We start from the raw sequence: 18,671 nt of genomic DNA, 5'->3' as shown, positions 1-18,671 counted from the left end.
CTGCAAATCCTTTCATGTACAAAAAGTGAGACAGCTCAAAGGCAAAATAATAAGGTGATTATCAAGCTAGATGTGACTATTCAGCTGGGAAAATATTTTAAGAAATGCAACATTTTCTTTTCTATGCTAGCGGACAAACTTTTTTGTCTGAATTTTAAAAAGGACTTTGCTGGAAGGACATTTCGAAAACATGAAACTGAAACCAATAATAAGTGTTAGTAAAAGGTTTACAACAGTGAACAGCAGTAATGTTTCTGGAAGCCATGTGGCCACGCCCTTATATTTATGGGACCAGGATTATTTGTAGCACTGCTGAAAGTGATATTGCAGTTGCTCCATTCAAACTGAACATTCAATGTACTTTACAAATCAAGCAGTCGGAAAAAAGTTTGAAAACTAAGGCTGGTCATACATTACACAATTTTCTTGTTTTTCTGTACCAGGTAAAACCTAAACACTTTCAATTTGTATTCAGTCAGACAGGCCCTGGCACTATATAGTTGAAGGTAAATCTAAAGGAGATTGTACAGAAAATGTACAATATATGTCCAGTTCACTTGATCACAGCAAAAACCACACCTGACCTCGTTTTTGCAGAGCATGTGTGTTGTCTTAATGAGTTTATATGCCATTCAAAATAATAGCAATGTAAGAACAGACATAACAGCGCATAAATGTGTACCTGGCCTTAATGTAAACTTGTTCGAGCAAACAAATACTTTGAGGGGGAAAAGAAAGAAAGGTGGCAGCGTTCCTGATCCGCCTTCTCCAGCGATGCAGAGTATAGTTTATTGGGGACTTGAGGTATTTTCTAGCTTTCTGTGTAAGCATACCTTTTTCCTTTTACCACAGCAAAGACTATTGGAGGGTTAACAGGCTCAACAGTGATTCAGTATCTTCGAGAACAACCGCCACTAACTTCTTCCACAATCTCTTTAAAAGAGGCCATGTATAATATATCTAATACTTGAAGGCCAGCCCAGCCACAAAAAGGTGGCGGGATAATCTGAAAGTCTTACAGGACAAAAACGGACACAAAAAGTTAGCCAGCACAGGATAACCCACAACCGTAATTTCTTCAGTTTTATAGCAAAGTAGTACTGAGAACTAGAAAATAAACACAGGTCGTGGGACCTGTGTCCCTCAATGGACTCCAAGAAAAAGAATTTACAGTGCCAAAAAAAAAAAAAAAAAATTGTATTTTCTTTCTTGTCCAAAAGTCTAACATCGACTTGGGCAACAAAAGCTAACAGTGACAAGAAAAAAAATTTAAATTTAGAGACAACCTGCAGCTCAACAGCCTTCTGCAGGACTCAACGCCTGAAGCTGGCATAAGACGAGGCCTAAATATCTACCTTACATACTCAAAGAAAACAGACCACCAGGTGGTAGCCTTGCAAATCTTGGAAAATTTGTTCGCTACTGAAAGGTCAAGAAGCAGCCCAAGATTTAGCAGAGCGTGCCATGATAGTAAAGGGTGGAACCTGATCTTTTAGACCATAAGTTTGGATAACTGTCCGCCTGAGAAACCTAAAGATGGCGGAAGAAGCTGGTGCACCCTTATGGGGTCCATCAGGGACAAAAAAAAAAGGAATCTGTCTTTCTGAAAGCAGCAGTATCTGAGACACAAAATATATATTTATGAAAAAAAAAAAAGAAAAACCCCTAGGAAGTGCCAAAGACAGGTTTATGTGACTTCACCATGCCCACAGATGTTGGCTGATTAGTTTGTCAAAATGTTTGAAGCTACATTTTTTTTGAATGCACATTAATATGCCTTTTTTGTTGACTGATGTGAATAATGTTAGCTTTTGCAGTTAAGGCTCCATGCACACTGGATGTTTTGATAACGCTTGTAACATTAGCTGTGTAAAGTCCCATTAAAAACTTGAGTTTTTCAGTTTTTGCGGTTTTGCATTAGAGTTAAGTGACGTTTTGCCGCGTTTGCATTTAACCAGAAAAAAAAGTTTTTTGGTGAAAAAAAAAAATACAAAAACGCCGGTTTGCAGAGTTTTACCGCGTTTCTCAGTGTTAGAGCGTTTTTACAGCTAAAAAACTCCTCTAGAAACCCACTAGTCCTGAGTTTTTTTTACAGCCAAAAAAAAGTTGATTACAATTTATGTGTGCATGCACACATAGGATAACATACTGGGGGGTATACTAGCTGTAGAAGAAAAAGTCAAAAGCCAAAAAAAGCAGCTGTAAAAATGTTCAGTGTGCATGAGGACTCACTATTGCGAGTGTTTTTGTACATATGAATTCTAGCTTGTGGAGACTACCTATTGTTAAATTATATGCAGAGTAGAGGCTGCCGGGATGAAGTCTGAGCACCAATTGACCTTCTATTTTCTGTGGGTCAAAAAAGGTAGGCTGCGCTCGTTTGGGCATGAACACCAGGTGGTCTGTCATGCTTTGTGTAAATATATATATATATATATATATAATTTTTTCCACTTCCTAGCTTTTCTTTTTTTTTTTTATATTATACGTGTTTTATTTATATGAAGGGTGGCAACCTGATTTGTTTATAGGTTATTTTTGGGAGCAGTATTATTCTGCAGATTGTTAAGTGGCTCAGAGATCAACTACCACAGCCTAGACCACCTGCAGACAGTGGAGGGAAATTTCCTTTTTGTGAACTGGAGTCAAACAGAGAAAATTGAACAGCGCCTTGTCCCTACGCAAAACAGTAAGTGTACTTTGCCGTAAAAGGCCTAACGTGGCAGAAGTGATGTTTACAAGAAACATTAGTGGTTGAGAGTAGAAAGAAATCTCTAGTGGCTTTCAAATGGCAGCTTCTGAAGCGGAGAGAACCCAGGGAAGCTACACATAGGACACCCTTCACATAGGTCTTAAGGCCCCATTCACACCTGAGCATTTTGTAGCATGAAGCTCCAAAAAGCTCAGGGAGGGGAAAAAAAAAATCTGAAAACAAAACAAAAAACAAAAATCAATATTACTCTTTAGAAATGGTTCACATTTCCACTCCAAGTTGCCTGAAGCAGAAAAAAAAAAAAAAAAGGTTTGGAGCTCCATTCAGGCAGACTGATGCACTTTTGGCAAGTTTTCATTCTTCATGCACATTGGTGCGTTCCGACTCACAATCAAGAACGTTTTTCTGGCATGGCAACAATTGATGTCGCAGATTAAATTTCTCAAATTGGCCAATACAAAAAGACCAGAACTAAAAAAGCCCGTAAAACGCCTGAACAAATCAAGCACAAACGTTTTCAAAAGGTGCATAAAAACAGGCCAAATAAATGTACAAAAACACTACTCAGGTGTGAATGGGGCGTAAAAGGCCATTGTACACAAAACAGAATAGGAAGGGCAAAAACCTTGGGAGTTAGGAAAAAGTAGGTATGCGTTTTTTATGTCCACAGAAGCCAGAAGGTATCCCTAGTGGATTCTCTCTGCTGCCACAAACAATGGGAAAATTACACCTAGGAACACAAGGCTCGAGAGGGCTGAACTGAGACATGCTAAAATGTGTGAAATTCCAGTTTTAAGCCTTGAGAAACCATTTCCTGAACCCTTTCATGGATTTCATGGAGATGCAGATGGATAGGGAACCAAAGTATGAGAATGTTGTGGAACTGAACAAAAGGAATATTTCCTAACAGGAAAATGAATTTCTTAATCAGAAAATGAATTTATCAGTTACTCTAAGCGACTGGAGAATCCTCCATAAAATTCAAGGCTGTCACAGAGAGGACACCAGTATAAAATGGAGAAAATAGTGTTGAGTGGCCATGGTTCCGACCTTCGGCAACGGCAGTGTGACGTCAGCAAGTACGGCTGGAGACCAAGGTCGAACGGTGGCCATCTTGGTACTCCATTTTACCTTCATTCTTACTTGTTTCCACGTGGATTCATTATTTAATAAAATACTACACTATATACGACTTTTGGCTCCTGTGGTGAGCTATTCTTCATAGGAGAGGGTCCACCTGCTTTTTTTTGCCCTTGGCTGAGCATCCCTTGCAGAGGCTTCATTGCTGTTACCTGTACCCAGATGAGATGTGCTTACATGCTGTTTACCAGTAGATGTCTGGTGAGTGAACATCTGACAGAGATGCTGGATTCCCTATTGGATCACTTCACAGTATTTCACCATGACTGCAGTACTTATACCCTTATGGACAATTTATAGCTCTTACTCCACTGATATTTTATGGACTTTATATATTCTCACTTTTATGCTGCACTTTACGGTTTCACATTTATTGAAGGATTTATTGAATATTTTTTATATTTGATTTTTATATGCTACACTTGACTGTTCCGCTGATCAGTTTTGTTTTTTTCGTTGCTGTATGTCAGATTGACTTTGCACTTTATTTTCACTATAATATAATTCACTTATTTTAGTGCTGCACTTTCTATATATTTAACTTTTCTTGTTGCCAGTGTATTTCTCCAGTAGGTGGCATTAGAGCCTGAGTCTTAAAACTCATGTGTCCTACAATGGAGAATAATTTCTTAGTTTGGGATAAACTTAGAAAAAGGACATTCGTTTACTCCCAAATGGAGAAACTTCACCTTACTCCTGTCCCTCTGACAACAGGACAAGAAATCAGGAAAGCTACAAACCACCAGATAATGGGGATAGGAGGCAGTAATACCAACCTGACAGACTCCGCATTTTTATCCCTATTTTACTGAAAACAAAGTAATGCTGCAGTCTTTGTTCCCCCTGGAGAGATTTGTTATCACATTCTGTCAACAAGTGAGAGGAAACCTCCCTAATGGGTACACAGACTACAATAAAAACATGACCCAGCTTCTATGTCTTTACCACTTTGTTAATGAAAAAAACAAAAACACAGTGCCTACATTACAACATATCGTCTGTATTAAAAGTGCCCGTTGAGATTTGTTTCAAAACAGTAGCATACCATATGAAATAAACCCAAAATACATATAAAAACTTACCTCTTAAAATCTGATACAAAAAAACTTTGACATGATCTGAACTGAGAGGCTGAGGAGAGACTATGATCTTATGGAGGTCACTCTGCATTAACTCTGTGACAACATATCTGAGGGTTCAGTTAAGGTCAAACCAGGACAATGACGTAAACAGACTTACTCTGACAATGAAGACAGATAGAAAACATTATCAAACCAGCTTACAGCATTACAAGAGGAATTTACTGAAACCAAAAGTTTATTAACAGATATGCAGAATAAGAGTCAGGAAACGGTTTATACATTTCAATCCTAATAGTAATAGGGCAGGCCTGGATTATTGTTGCTTTGTGTTGTGTAAATCTACTGAAATTGATTTGTCCAAGTTCAGTTACATCATCTGAGGACCTCCTAATGCGACCAAAGTACTTTTAAGCATCTGATGCAGCTTAAGAATACCATGCATTCACTTATCTGTTCTTCTACAGTACACACCCCATGGAAATGCTATTATTTTAGTAAATATAAACTGCTAAATACCTTTTCTCATCAGTAGTTAGAGCAGTCTTGTGACTTCTACGGGTGTCCAGCCGAGCACAGGTTAAAGCTTGTAGGAGGAGTTTATTTTCTGCTCTAGGAGGATGCAGGACCCCTGACCTCTGTCCGGACAGTGCTGAGTGGCCTTGTGCTGATCACATGCACTCTCCCAAGACAAAAGAAACCCCACAAAAACCTCTCTAGTAATACACACCAACTGAGCATGTGCAGAGTGTCTCCACATGATATGTCTTATCAGGAGATAAGAGGGGCACACAGGAAGATCAGAGAAGTCAGGATCAAACAGCATTTTTACACAGTGCAGATGATTAACCTCTTAGGTTCCATAGTGAGTATAGCAAGCATTCTTCACTGCATGTACAGACTGATTTTCCTGGAGTGGGTTTGGTAACATTTAAAATGGCACAACTTGCAAGCATGCTCAGTGAAAACTGTATTAAATAGAAAACATTATATTGCAGCTTAGCGGTTCTTATAAGTGGTGGCTACATTTTTTTTCACCTGGTGATCCTACCAGTAAGTCTTATTTTTCAACAGAACAAGCTGTTCAGACAAAGTAATTAGAGGATTGAGACACACCATTTAATACGGACAAGGGTGCTTACAATTATCAGCTTTTATTCATACACAGAAGATCTGTGGTTAGTTTGGCAGATGTTTGGAACCACCTACCTTCAAAACCCAAGTCTGCCTAGAAGAATTGATGCTGGTTCGACGCCAAAAAGGTAGTCACAACAAATATTGGATTTGATTTAGAATTTTCTTTTGTTCGTATACTTTGAATTTTGTAAATTGTTTTAAAAAACAAAAATATACAGCGGGTAAAATAAGTATTGAACACATCACCATTTTTCTAGGTAAATATATTTCTAAAGGTACTATTGACATGCAATTTTCACCACATGTAGGTAACAACCCATGCAATCCATAAATACAAAGAAACCAAAACGAATAAGTTAAAAATTTAAGTTAGGTGTAATAAAATGGAATGACACAGGGAAAAGGTATTGAACACACGAAGAAAGGGAGGTGCAAAAAGGCATGGAAAGCCAAGACAGCAGCTGAAATCTTCGTATTTAAAAAGCAATCTTGCCCCTTGTCAGTGCAAATTAATATCAGCTGGTTCAGGCTCAACTGATGGCCTATGAAAAGGTGTCCCATTACCAAAATGCTCTCTCAAGATCTTTGCAGCCTTATTGTTGCAAAACATAACTGATGGCATTGGATACAGAAGGATTTCTAAACCTCAGGATGTTCCAGTGAGAACTGCTAGGGCTATAATCCAAAAGTGGAAAGAACATAAATTTCACCATAAACTGGCCACAACCAGGTGCTCCTCACAATATTCCTGACATTGGAGTGAAAATAATCAGAAGCATTGTCCAACAGCCAAGGACCACTTGTGGAGAGCTTCAGAAAGATGTGGAATTAGCAGGTACATATTATTAAAAAGAAAACAAGAAGTAATGCACTCAACCGTCATGGCCTGTAAGCATGCTCACCACCCAAGACTCCATTGAGAAAACGTTTGCTGTACAATTAGACAAGTCTGTGAAATACTGGGAGAATATACCGTATTTTTCGCACCATAAGACGCACTTTTTTCCCCCCAAAAAAGGGGGGAAAATGTCAGTGCGTCTTATGGAGCGAATATGGAGCGGCCGGTCCGGTATTTCCACTGCCGCCGTGTCAGAATACCGGGCCGGCCGCTCAGCTCTACAGCAGGACCTTATAGAGATGACTGCTGACCTTTGGGGAGGTGGGGAGTGGGTACCTGAATTTGACAGATACCCACTCCCACTTCCGTGGAGTTGTTCTTTCATCTTACCCGTTCCTCTATCCAGCAGCGCGGTCTTCCCGGCTTCTGTAGTGTGGGCATGACAGCCGGGTGCCAAGTGCGTATGCGCAGGAAGCGGTGCTTTTTGTGAATGGTAAGGCGGCACCTGGGACACATGACAGATCCTAGAAGCCGCCGGACCAATCACAAAGTGCAAGTGCTTCTCGCTCATGCGCACTGGGCACCCGGCTGTCATGCCGAGCGCCATTACAGAAGCCGGGAAGACAGCGCGCGGCTGGATAGAGGAACAGGTAAGATGAAAGAACAACTCCGCGGAAGTGGGAGCGGGTACCTGTCAAATTCAGGTACCCGCTCCGCCCCCCCTCCCCAAAGGTCAGCAGTCATCTGTACTGTCCGCAGTCTCTGGTCATCCCTGTGGTGTCCGCAGTCTCTGGTCATCTCCTGTACCGTGTCCGCAGTCTCTGGTCATCTCCTGTACCGTGTCCGCAGTCTCTGGTCATCTCCTGTACCGTGTCCGCAGTCTCTGGTCATCTCCTGTACCGTGTCCGCAGTCTCTGGTCATCTCCTGTACCGTGTCCGCAGTCTCTGGTCATCTCCTGTACTGTGTCTGCAGTCCATTAGTTCAGAATTTTTTTTTCCTGTTTTCTGCCTCTAAATCCTAGGTGCGTCTTATGGTCAGGTGCGTCTTATGGAGCGAAAAATACTGAAATTGAACTCTTTGGATGCCATAATACACACTATGTTTGGCGGTCAAATGGCACCGCACATCACCCCAAAAACACCATACCAACAGTGAGGTTTGGAGGTGGGAACATCATGGTGTGGCGCTATTTTTCAGCATACAATACTGGCAAACTTCTTGTCATTGAAGAAAGGATAAATGGAAAATTGTACCAAGACATTCTTGATAAAAATTTGCTGCCATCTACCAGGATGATGAAGATGAAACGAGGTTGGACACTTCAGCAAGACAGAATGATCCCAAACACAAAGCCAAGGAAACTCTCAATTGGTTTCAAAGGAAATAAAGCTGCTAGAATGACCCAGCCATTCAACTGATGTGAATCTAATAGAAAATCTATGGAAAGAACTAAAGATCAGAGTTCACAGAAGTGGCCCATGGATCGTTCAAGATTTGAAGACTGTGGAAGAATGGGCCAAATTCACACCTGAGCAATGCATGCAAATAGTTTCTCCATACAGAAGGCATCTTGAAGCTGTCATTACCAACAAAGGATTTTGTACAAAGTATTAAATACATTTCAGTTAGCATGTTAAATACTTTTTCCCTGTGTCATTCCATTTTATTACACATAACTTAATTTCTGAACTTATTTGTTTTGGTTTCTTTGTATGTATGGATTGCATGGGTTGTTCCTGACATGTGGTAAAAATTTCATGTCAATAGCACCTTTAGAAATATATTTACAGAGAAAAATTGTGGCACGTTCAATACTTATTTTACCCACTGCATTTTTGAAGGCATTCTTACTCTACAGCATTTCTTCACACTTGCCTAAGACTTCGGCACAGTACTGTATATGTTCAGAATTCCTATAATAAATCCTAGTAAGGCTTTAGCAAGTGATATAGGATAAACGAGTAGAGGACGCGTCCAAAATTACCAGAGCACAAACAAGGAGACCATAATTTTTTTACATATTTGTGGGCACCCCATGTTGAAATATTTTTAAATTGTAATAGGTCTTTAACCACTTCAATATTGGGCACTTTTACCCCCTTCCTGCCCAGGCCAATTTTCAGGTTTCAGCACTCTCACATTTTGAATGACAATTGCGCGGTCATGCAACACTTTACCCAAACTAAAATTTTATCATTTTGTTCACACAACTAGAGCTTTCTTTTGGTGGTATTTAATCACCGCTGGGGTTTTTATTTTTGCTAAATTAACAATAAAAGACCGAAAATTAAAAAAAAAAACAAAAAAAAAAAGTTTTTCTTTGTTATAAAAGTTTGCAAATAAATAATTGTTCTTCATAAATTTAGGCCAAGATGTATTCTGCTACAATTCTTTGGTAAAAATAACCCAAATAAGTATTTATTATTTAGTCTATAGAGTTCACAAACTATGGGATATATCTGAAAATTGATCAATCCTGAAGTACCGACAGCCAGTTTAATTTCTTAAGGCCCAAAAATGTCAGAACAGTACAGAAATCTCCCAAATGATCCCTTTTTGCAAAGTAGACAGTCCGACGTATTTCATAAGAGGCATGGGAGTTTTTTGAAGTTGTAATTTTTTTGTCATAATTTTTCGGAAAATTTTTTTTTTCACATGCGGTCACCAGTGCACTACGGCGTCAGCACATAACTGGTGTGGCGGTGATCAGGGACACTGACTGGTGACAGTACGAAAAAAAAAAACTTTTTTAAAAAAATTTTTATTAAAATTTTTCTTTGTAAGATTTTTTTTATATTGCACTATGACCAAAGTAGTATAATGTTACCATAGTAACATTGTACTACTTTGTGGAAGTGATCAATTTTTTTTTTTACACAATTTGATTATAGCAAAGAATTTATTTGCTATAAGCAAGCATTTAACTGAATGAAATAGATTCAGTCAGGTTTTTTTTGTGATTAGATGTGATTGGCCACGGCTAATCACATGACACAGATGGGCTGTGATTGGCCCAGCCTGTGCATGTAATCACTGTGACCATTCACAGCTAAGACACAGTTGTATACAATGGATGGCATGAAAGAAAGCCATCAATTGTATACAACTGTCATGTGACCTGCTGTGATTGGTCATAGCAGGTCACATGGTACTGGCATCGGGGCCGATACACAGGTCTGTCATCGGCCATGTCCGAGGTACACGGCCGGTGACAGATCTCGCCACAGCGTGGCCCTGCGGGCATGCGCAGTGCGTGTTCAGGGAAGGACGACACATGGAGCCTTCCCGGATTGCAACTGCTTAACCTCTTCAGCGGTCTGATTATTTCCGATTTTTTGTGCTGAAAGCGGTACCATGGAAATATGTAGTTTTTTATTGTAGGCTGTAATTTTTAGGAATAACTCACTGAAATCTGTACGAACAAGAGTCTAGTAAACATTCCGGATATGATAAAATTTGAAACACGAAATCATAAATTATAATTTAATAAATAATCATAAAAAATATAATAATAATAAATTTAATTCAATAATATAATCAAACCAAAAACAGTGAAATTTGAAATACAGAGGCAAATTCGCACATCGCTGAGCAAAGTCCCAAAATCGTTTTCAGTGTCTGATGACGAATTTCCCCACGAATCATTATCACTCAATTCTGCAAGTGGTTCTGATTTACTATCGCTGTTCTCTAGCTGGTCTAAAACCGCTTTTGACATAAAGGGACGCTTTTTGGACACCATGGACTTTTCTAAGTTTCCAGGCAGAAAGAACAGTCAAAATGCAGGCAGGGCACAGGACAAAGCAGTAGGGACAAAATGTATGTGAAATGCATTGAAACAGCAATGTTTTAGTATGTAATAATCATTTAAAAAAAAATGAAATTTTTTAAAAATTTCAAATTTGCCGCCGGTTCCGGCGCCCGTACGTCCCGACGTCACAGGGACCAGAACACGGAAGCCGGCATCGGCCGGAGAAGATGGCCGGGGACGCTGCAGGGGACACATTGTGGGAGCGAAGGACAAGGTAAGTGCTGCAGGGACTCCCTGAGGAACGCCGCATGGTAAGCCCGAGTGTAGCTCGGGGTTACTGCTCTTGGTACTCAAATTTCACCACGAGCTACACTCGGGAATACCGCTAAGGAGGTTGACCACTTGTCCTCCTGAGGATTTACCCCCCTTCCTGACCAGGCCTCTTTTTGCTACTCTGCGCTGCACTAATTCAACTGATAATTGCGCGATCATGCAATGCTGCACCCAAACGAAATTTCCGTCCTTTTTTTCACACAAATAGAGCTTTCTTTTGGCGGCATTTGATCACCTGTGCACTTTTTATTTTTCACGCTATAAACAAAAAAAGACCAAACTTTTTGAAGAAAAACAATATTTTTTACTTTCAGCTATAAAAAAAATATAGTAAACTCAAAGTTAGTTATAAATTTAGGCCAAAATGTAATCTGCTACATGTTTTTGGTAAAAAAAAATCCCAATAAGTGTATATTGATTGCTTTGTGTGAAAGTTATAGCGTCTACAAACTATAGTATAGATACTGCAATTTACGCCATTTTTTTTTTTTGCTATACAGCGCTGCGCTAGTTTAACAGACAATTGCGCGGTCATTGGCGGTGATCAGCGACTTATGGCAGGACTGCGGCTGACATTCTGACACTGGGGGGGAACGGACATCCCCAGTGACACCAAAACAGTGATCAGTGCAAAAAAAAAAAAAAACACTGACACTGTACTAATGGCACTGGGGAGGAAGGGGTTAACTTTTTTTCACTGAAAAGGTTAACTGTGTGAGGGGAGTGTTTTACTAGGGGGCGGGGGGGTGTACTGCACGGGGACACGCTGATCGGGAGAGAGAAACTCTTCTCTCCCGATCAGCGTGTAAGGAGCTGTCAGGGTACTGACAGAAAGCAGAGCTACTGCAGCCCTGCTCTCGGTCAGTGATTGCCGCTAATTGGTGGGACCCGGGGACTGACACCCGCGGCCGGGATCGGCGGTGCAGGCAGGGCGGCGGTGCGCCCCTACCTGTTTTGCAAACGCGCGTTTTAAAACGTGCTTTTGCCCAGCCGTGCCGACCTGCCGCCGTATTTCTACAGTGGCTGGTCGGCAAGTGGTTAAAGAATATCTGAAAGACGTAAATTTAAATCTGTATTAAAACCAAAGTAAACATTTATTATATTGCGGGCTTACCTATTCTTAGATGTGGTTGCTGCATTCATTTTCTTTAAGCTTTCTTTTATTTTCATCTGGTGATCCAGCCAATTAGTCTGTTTTCAAAAGAAAAAGCTCTCATTTACCACTGACAGGGGTGTTTACGATAATCAGTTTTTATGTACAACCGTCATCACAAAATAAACAGTTTGCTGTACTGCTTATAAAAAGTGTGAGCTGGAGTTTGGCTTCAATTTGTTAGCATATCTAAATCTGTTAGTACATCTAACACATTGAGCAGCTCTGTTATCTTTAATACATCATTAAAATTGATTTTTGTTTTAAATTCTAGTAGTGCAAGTACCTGACAATAAGCATTTTAACAGGAAAATGGAGAGGAGCTCATTACTGTGCTGATTGAATTTTACTGTCCAGTCAATCACAGGCTGAGTGGGTTCAGGGTGACCTGGTGTCAGGTGGGTTGAATGATGACCATAACAAGGAGAAAAAAAAAATAGTTGGGGGAAATCACAGGATTTTATCCTTTAATAGGCAACTAATTTTTATCTTGTTACTTTTGGCTGGAGCTCTGCTTTGAATTTAATAGTATGATTTATGTCAAATTGGTTAGTTCCTAAAGCAGACTTTCAACTAGGGTGCATTGGCAAAATGGCAAAAAAAAAAAAAAATTGTATATAAGCCAGAAGATGGATCAAGCCTGCCTTTTAGTTACACAAAGCCACAGGTTTTCATTGTGAACTATTACAACTTTCTAGCCACCGGTGACATAACCAATGATGTCATCAGTAAAGATGATGGACCTCAGGCTCCTGCAGAGCATCCTTGTTTACCCCTCCCCTGCCCCTCTCTGTCAGCACTGGTGTCACATTAGCTGAGAGAGAGAAAAACTGAGGGAGAGGAGAAACAAGGGAAAACTAGTCAGGCCCAGTGTGGAAAGGTGTATTTGCTTTGGAAGAATAAATCACCTCTGACACTGGGTGTCCTACATGTGCAAATGTTGCAGCGTTCTGGAAGACTAATAGTTTAGTTTTTTTTTTCCCCATTTTGCAATAAGGTTGTCCTAGCCCCAGAAGACGTCTGTTATTTCGAAGTGTGCCAGTTGGAGCCTTCCCTGTGACGTCATTGCGTTCAATTTTACCAGAAGTGTGGATTTTGTATGCCATTTGGTGACTATACTGAGTTTTTATTATATTTATGCTTGCAAGTGTGATTCTAAGCTATTAAATGGTGTTTTAAATCATCTATGCAATGAGAGGTGTATTTTCTGTTCCCAAGCAACTATATCCAGCTTTCATCTGAGGAGCGGTGTTTTGAACCACCAGTGGCTGGATTGGTGTGGAGGGTTTTTTTTTTCAGGCATAACAACCAAAGCTTTTACTGACCACTCTGAATAAGGGGTCAGTGTATCTGGCAAGCCCACATCTTGCTTACACAGTGGTGTTGGGTGTCACTGCTGAAATTAAGATAACAGGAGTTTGGATTGCTATATAATTACCTTTTTGGACTATTTTTTTTGTAAATTTTTTGGATTAATGGGTTCATATTTACTGGCAAATTTGGTTTCATATTTATTGCACTTCATTGGTAATTTACAATTAGAGTTTCTGAGTATTGCATCATATATTTATGCTTTTATAATTAACTATTAATTTGTGCACATATTTTAAAGGGTGCCTCAAGGTTGTGCAGAATTTCAAAGGGTGCCTCAAGATTGTACAAAATAAGGGTTCTTTGACCAAAAAAAAGAAAAAAAAAAAAAAACAGTTAAGCAACACTGTCCTAAAGTATATATAAAATATACACAAAAAGAGAATAAACCTCTTGAGCAAGCACATCTCAGCTGTGGTTCCTGAGCTGCTAAAAAAAAAAAAAAAAAAAAAAAATTACAGATAATAAGAGCTACAAAATAGTGGGAAGAAAATAAAATGGAACAGAAGGAACACATTTTCGAAGCTGAAAGACCATTATTTTTCAGCTCAGCCTTATTCCAGTTGTAATTAGGTCCTATCAGAGCCCAATAGCCTGAAACATCTCTTTCTTAGAAGAAAATATATATACACAATGATTTTGGTTTAGTAGGTCAGATGAGAGTCATGCACAAGAAAATAAGTGTTCAGCTGGGACAATTCGGTGAAGAAAGGACATTATTCCACAGCTTTAGAAACACAGCCAAGCCTCTTCACAACTTATTTCTTCCCTTGTCGTTTAATTTCACCTTCCCATTATGTGCCCAAACACCACCGGCTTGAAAATCCAAAGGATGTAAGACTGTGTAATCTGATTAAGGCAAGATTTCCATTTTGCCACACTGACAAGCGTCCCAAATCTGTATCTACTCCATAAAGTATCTTGTATGCTTCCATTTGTTACCAGGCCAACGGATGCAGACAAAATTAAATGAAGGTCTAAAATGGCACCTGCACCACTCCAGGTCTGATGTGCATTAAGTGGTGCTCACTTGAAAGGGACTCGGAGGTGCCATTAACTTGAAAAGAAGCCGATTATTGTCTCTGGGTTATTTAATGAGGGCATCAGAATAGCAGCGAGTGACGAGCTTGTTTGATGTCCCTGTTTCCTCTAAATGTGACAGCCTCTCAAACAGATGGTGCCCAAGTGAGTTAAAGCTTCCGTTCAAGCCCACAAATATGAAAGACAGACAGGAAAACTGGCATCATTCTAGGAGCAGATTTCACTCTCATAAACTGATGGCTACAGGCAAGGGTTATGGGTAAAAATAAATGATCTGTGATCAAAATTACAATCAGATTTTAAACATTTCTGTAACTTTCACCTGCAAATAGCATGCATGGCTTATAAAACTTATATCAGGGAATTTAATTACTTTGAATCATGCTTACCCTTATATTTCGCAATAATTAAACTTATTTAAACATTCAGCCGCATATTGTCATTGTCTGTTTCAACCATTGTTCTTGTATATGAACAAAGACACCTTGAAGTTACAGTACAGCAAGAAAACCGAATCATTAGCTGAGTGCATTTGTCTTCATGTTTACAGCTGCTGTGATCTTCAATTGAAGAATCTCAACCTTAACATGGAAGAACCCCTGAAATAACTTTCTGGACTCTGAGAACCCCTGCTATATCTACTGCCTATAGTACATTAGCATGATGGTCAATGGAAAGAATGCTCCCCCATCTGTAGGCAGGAACCCCCTTACTGACAGCAAAAAAAGAAAATCATTGTTTTCAGTGGTTATTTATCTGAGGGGCAAAAATTGCTCCTTGCTTAAAGTGGAGCTCCACCCAAAAGGGGAAGTTCTGCTTTAAGTACTCGTTCCCCACTTGCCGTAAGGAATAGGCACCTTTGGGGAGCAGGCACCCAATTTTGACAGATACCCACTCCCACTTCTGCTCTGACTGCCTAGGAGAAGTTATCCTCCCTGCAGTCTTCTAGGACACAACAGGTCCCAGAATACTGCGGGACCATTCACAATGCGCAGTGCTGCTCGCACATGTGCACTGGGCCATCGGTTGTGAAGCAGCAAGCTGTCACAGCTGGTTGTCCACACTTAAGGGACTGAGGAAGGCATGTGAACCCGGCTGCAATATCTATCCAGGGGATACTAACAGTAGTGATGCAGCGCCTCCTCACCGCCTGATTTAACCCAATTTTTGCTGGAAAATGCACCACAACTGCATGCATTGCAATGCACGTCAGATTTTGCCCCTATAAGTCCCTGAAAAATGAGAGAATGCAGTAGCTAACTAAAGCAACCATCATCCAACCATAAGCAAAAACAGTATTTATGGACAAATCACTACCATACATGAATAGTTGACAAATTCATTACCAAATTATCTACATAAAAAAAAAAAAAAAAAAAAAAAAACCCTCTAGCTTGCAACCATAAAAGACCTAAAACCTAAGGAGTCTAAGATCCCATGTTATCTGGATACAGGGGCATTATGGTCATTTTAATTGTTAGCGAAGGCAGAAGGTGTTTTCAGACAGTCTCCAAGACTTGCCATAAGCCTGCATGTCTTATCAGTGGATATGGCTGCCCCTTAATGTAATTGCATATTCAAATTACAAAGTATACATAGATTTATATAAATGCACACTAAATATTTTCAGTTACATTTTCTAAACTGTCTTAAATACTGAAAAACAAACTATTCAAAGGACTACAGCAATTCATTAAGACACAGTGAGTTCTTTATAACTAGAAGTAATTAGATCTATAAATTTCACTAGAGCAATAAAAGTGTAGGTATTATCACAACTCAGCACATAGACTGTTATATTAATTTTACCTTACATTCTGGTAACAGATATTGAGCGGACATTTCCAATATGTATTATGTGGTATCAGTAGCTCAAAGCCTATTTCATATAGATTTCATATCTCAAGAAGTCTTCACTTAATCTAAGATCAAATCTATATTTACTGTTAATGGCACATTTGCTATTTATAGGTGAGCAGCATCACTCATAACATGCTTGGCAAAAGTAGATGTGTTGGTGTTCATTTTAAAGCGAAGCCAACACTACCTAAAAGCATCAAAAGGTAACAAAACCAAGCAAGTACCATTACTAGTCTTCAAATTGATCCCCATGTCCCTGTGTTCTTGGACCCTAACCCAGGATACCTATAGGGCTGTAGTTCCCTTAAATAGTACATTAGGCCAGCCTCTATCATTCAGCTGTGAATTTCCTATGCCCCTACTGTTCATGCAGTCTTTGGCATTTAATAGAGTGGCACCCGATAAAATGGAGCTTAGTGCATGGAAGGGACATGGTTATAGTCTTGGTATTGGACCTGTGGACAGTGTGAACCTAGGGTCCAAGTAATATTTAAAGACGAAGACAGGTATTTGTAGGTCCCGCAAGGTTTCTGTGCCTCAGCATCATAATTACCATTTGCATGTAGAAGACCAAAAGGACAACTGTAATGCAGCATATACACTTTCAGCTTTTTTTGTTTAGCTAGCGGGATGAATGGGAAAAAAAAAAAAAAAGAAAATCTTACATCTCCCCACATCAACACAATGTTGATGCAGGGATCTCTCCTGTGATTCTATTGTATTCTGACAGCGGGGAATGCTGGTTTTCCAGCATGACCATTTGACAGAAACCAGTTGTTAGACAAGCTTTTGTTGAACAGACAGCAGTACACACAGACCAAAATTCAGCCAATTTGTGCTGAACCGCATGATTTACGGTTCGTGTATACCCCGCTTAAATGCATGGGGATGCACAGGCAAGTCCACTCATTTCAATTGGATAGGCACGGTACAGAACAAAGCATGGAAGTCAGTAATGGAAAAAGGTCAGCTACATGGAGAACGCAGGCAACACTTGTGACTAGTCCTTTTCCCTCTGCTTGCCTTTGTTGCACATACACGTGTGTGTGTGTGTGTGTGTGTGTGTGTGTGTGTGTGTGACGCTGCTTCTCCTGTGATTAGTCAAAGCAGAAGCAGATCAGCGGCTGCCAGCCCATGAATGACCGCTGGCACCCACTGATGTCCGAGGAGACACTGGACAGAGCTCTGCTTATATAACCAATGCAGAACTCTGCAGGGAAACAAAATTCAGCACATACCCGCTGACAGGACAAAGCAGGGAATAAAACCCAGCACATCCCTTAGTAAAAGCACCTGAACTTAAACACAAAAACATTGGTTAGGCACAAAGGCATTTTTTAGAAACTGATTATATTAGTGTCACTGGTTCCCACAAAGTGACCGTGTCTGAATGTCTGTCACAATATCGCAGTCCCGCTATAAGTCGCTGATTGCCGCAATTACTAGTATCAAAAGAAAGATATATATTTAATCAATATATGTGTATTAGGATTTTTTTTTTTTAACAAAGATATGTAGAATACACATTTTCCTAAATTTATGAAGAAGTTTTATCTTTTTTGGTTTTTGTTTTCTTTTTTCAAAATTGTTGGTCTTTTTTGTTTATAGCACAAAAAAATAAAAAACCCAGTGGTGATCAAATACCACCAAAAGAAAGCTCTATTTGTGGGGGAAAAAAATTTACAAAGTTAATTTATGTACAGTGCTGAGTGAGTTAAAGTAGAGAAGTGCCATACAACAAAAAATGGCCTGGCTAAGGGGGTAAATTGTCAAGAGGTTATTACCGCATTAAAAATAAACCCATAAGATCTTTCAAGTCAATTTTTAATGCAACAGTCTTTTAATGCAACAGTCACACTTAAATACACACTTTAAAAGGGTCATGTTGAATCTACTGCATGTCATGTGTTTGGTGTATAAATCCAGATTCTTGCTCAATACATTGAACTGTGGCACTGCAATTAGGTCAGATGTACACTAAAAGCCTACAGCTTCAGCTGTAAATGAAGAATGCTTCAGCTAACATTTATTCAACTTGTTCAGCTGTCTATTGTACACCAAAACTATTTAACATTAACTCATGCTGTTTGGTGCTAGTACATTGATTTAAGTACTTGGTTCCATTAGAAAAGTGAAGTTCTGCTTCAATACCTCTTAACATTAACACTCCATTACATTTGTGGCACAGTAAAATCGACAGATAAAAGGCTTGCAGAGGATAAAGAACTGTATCAGTTGAAAGCAAAGGCACCCT

The 18,671-nt window shown here is 39.6% G+C and overlaps 1 protein-coding gene across 1 annotated transcript in view; it reads right to left on the bottom strand.

The window, feature by feature from the left end:
• NLK (nemo like kinase) overlaps window positions 1-18,671 on the bottom strand; it is a 259,388-nt gene that overhangs the window by 82,620 nt on the left and 158,097 nt on the right. Inside the window, exon 4 of the mRNA XM_089683759.1 lies at window positions 4,936-5,042. Within this exon, the coding sequence (XP_089539885.1) occupies window positions 4,936-5,042 (107 nt within the window). The remainder of the gene's footprint in view (window positions 1-4,935; window positions 5,043-18,671) is intronic.

The sequence above is a fragment of the Staurois parvus genome, unplaced genomic scaffold (assembly GCF_062004578.1).
Source record: "Staurois parvus isolate SC_StPar_1 unplaced genomic scaffold, SC_StPar_1.0 ptg000321l, whole genome shotgun sequence".
Lineage (NCBI taxonomy): Eukaryota > Metazoa > Chordata > Amphibia > Anura > Ranidae > Staurois > Staurois parvus.
The sequence above is the reverse complement of the archived record's forward strand: the minus strand, read 5'-3'. Positions and strand labels throughout refer to the sequence as shown.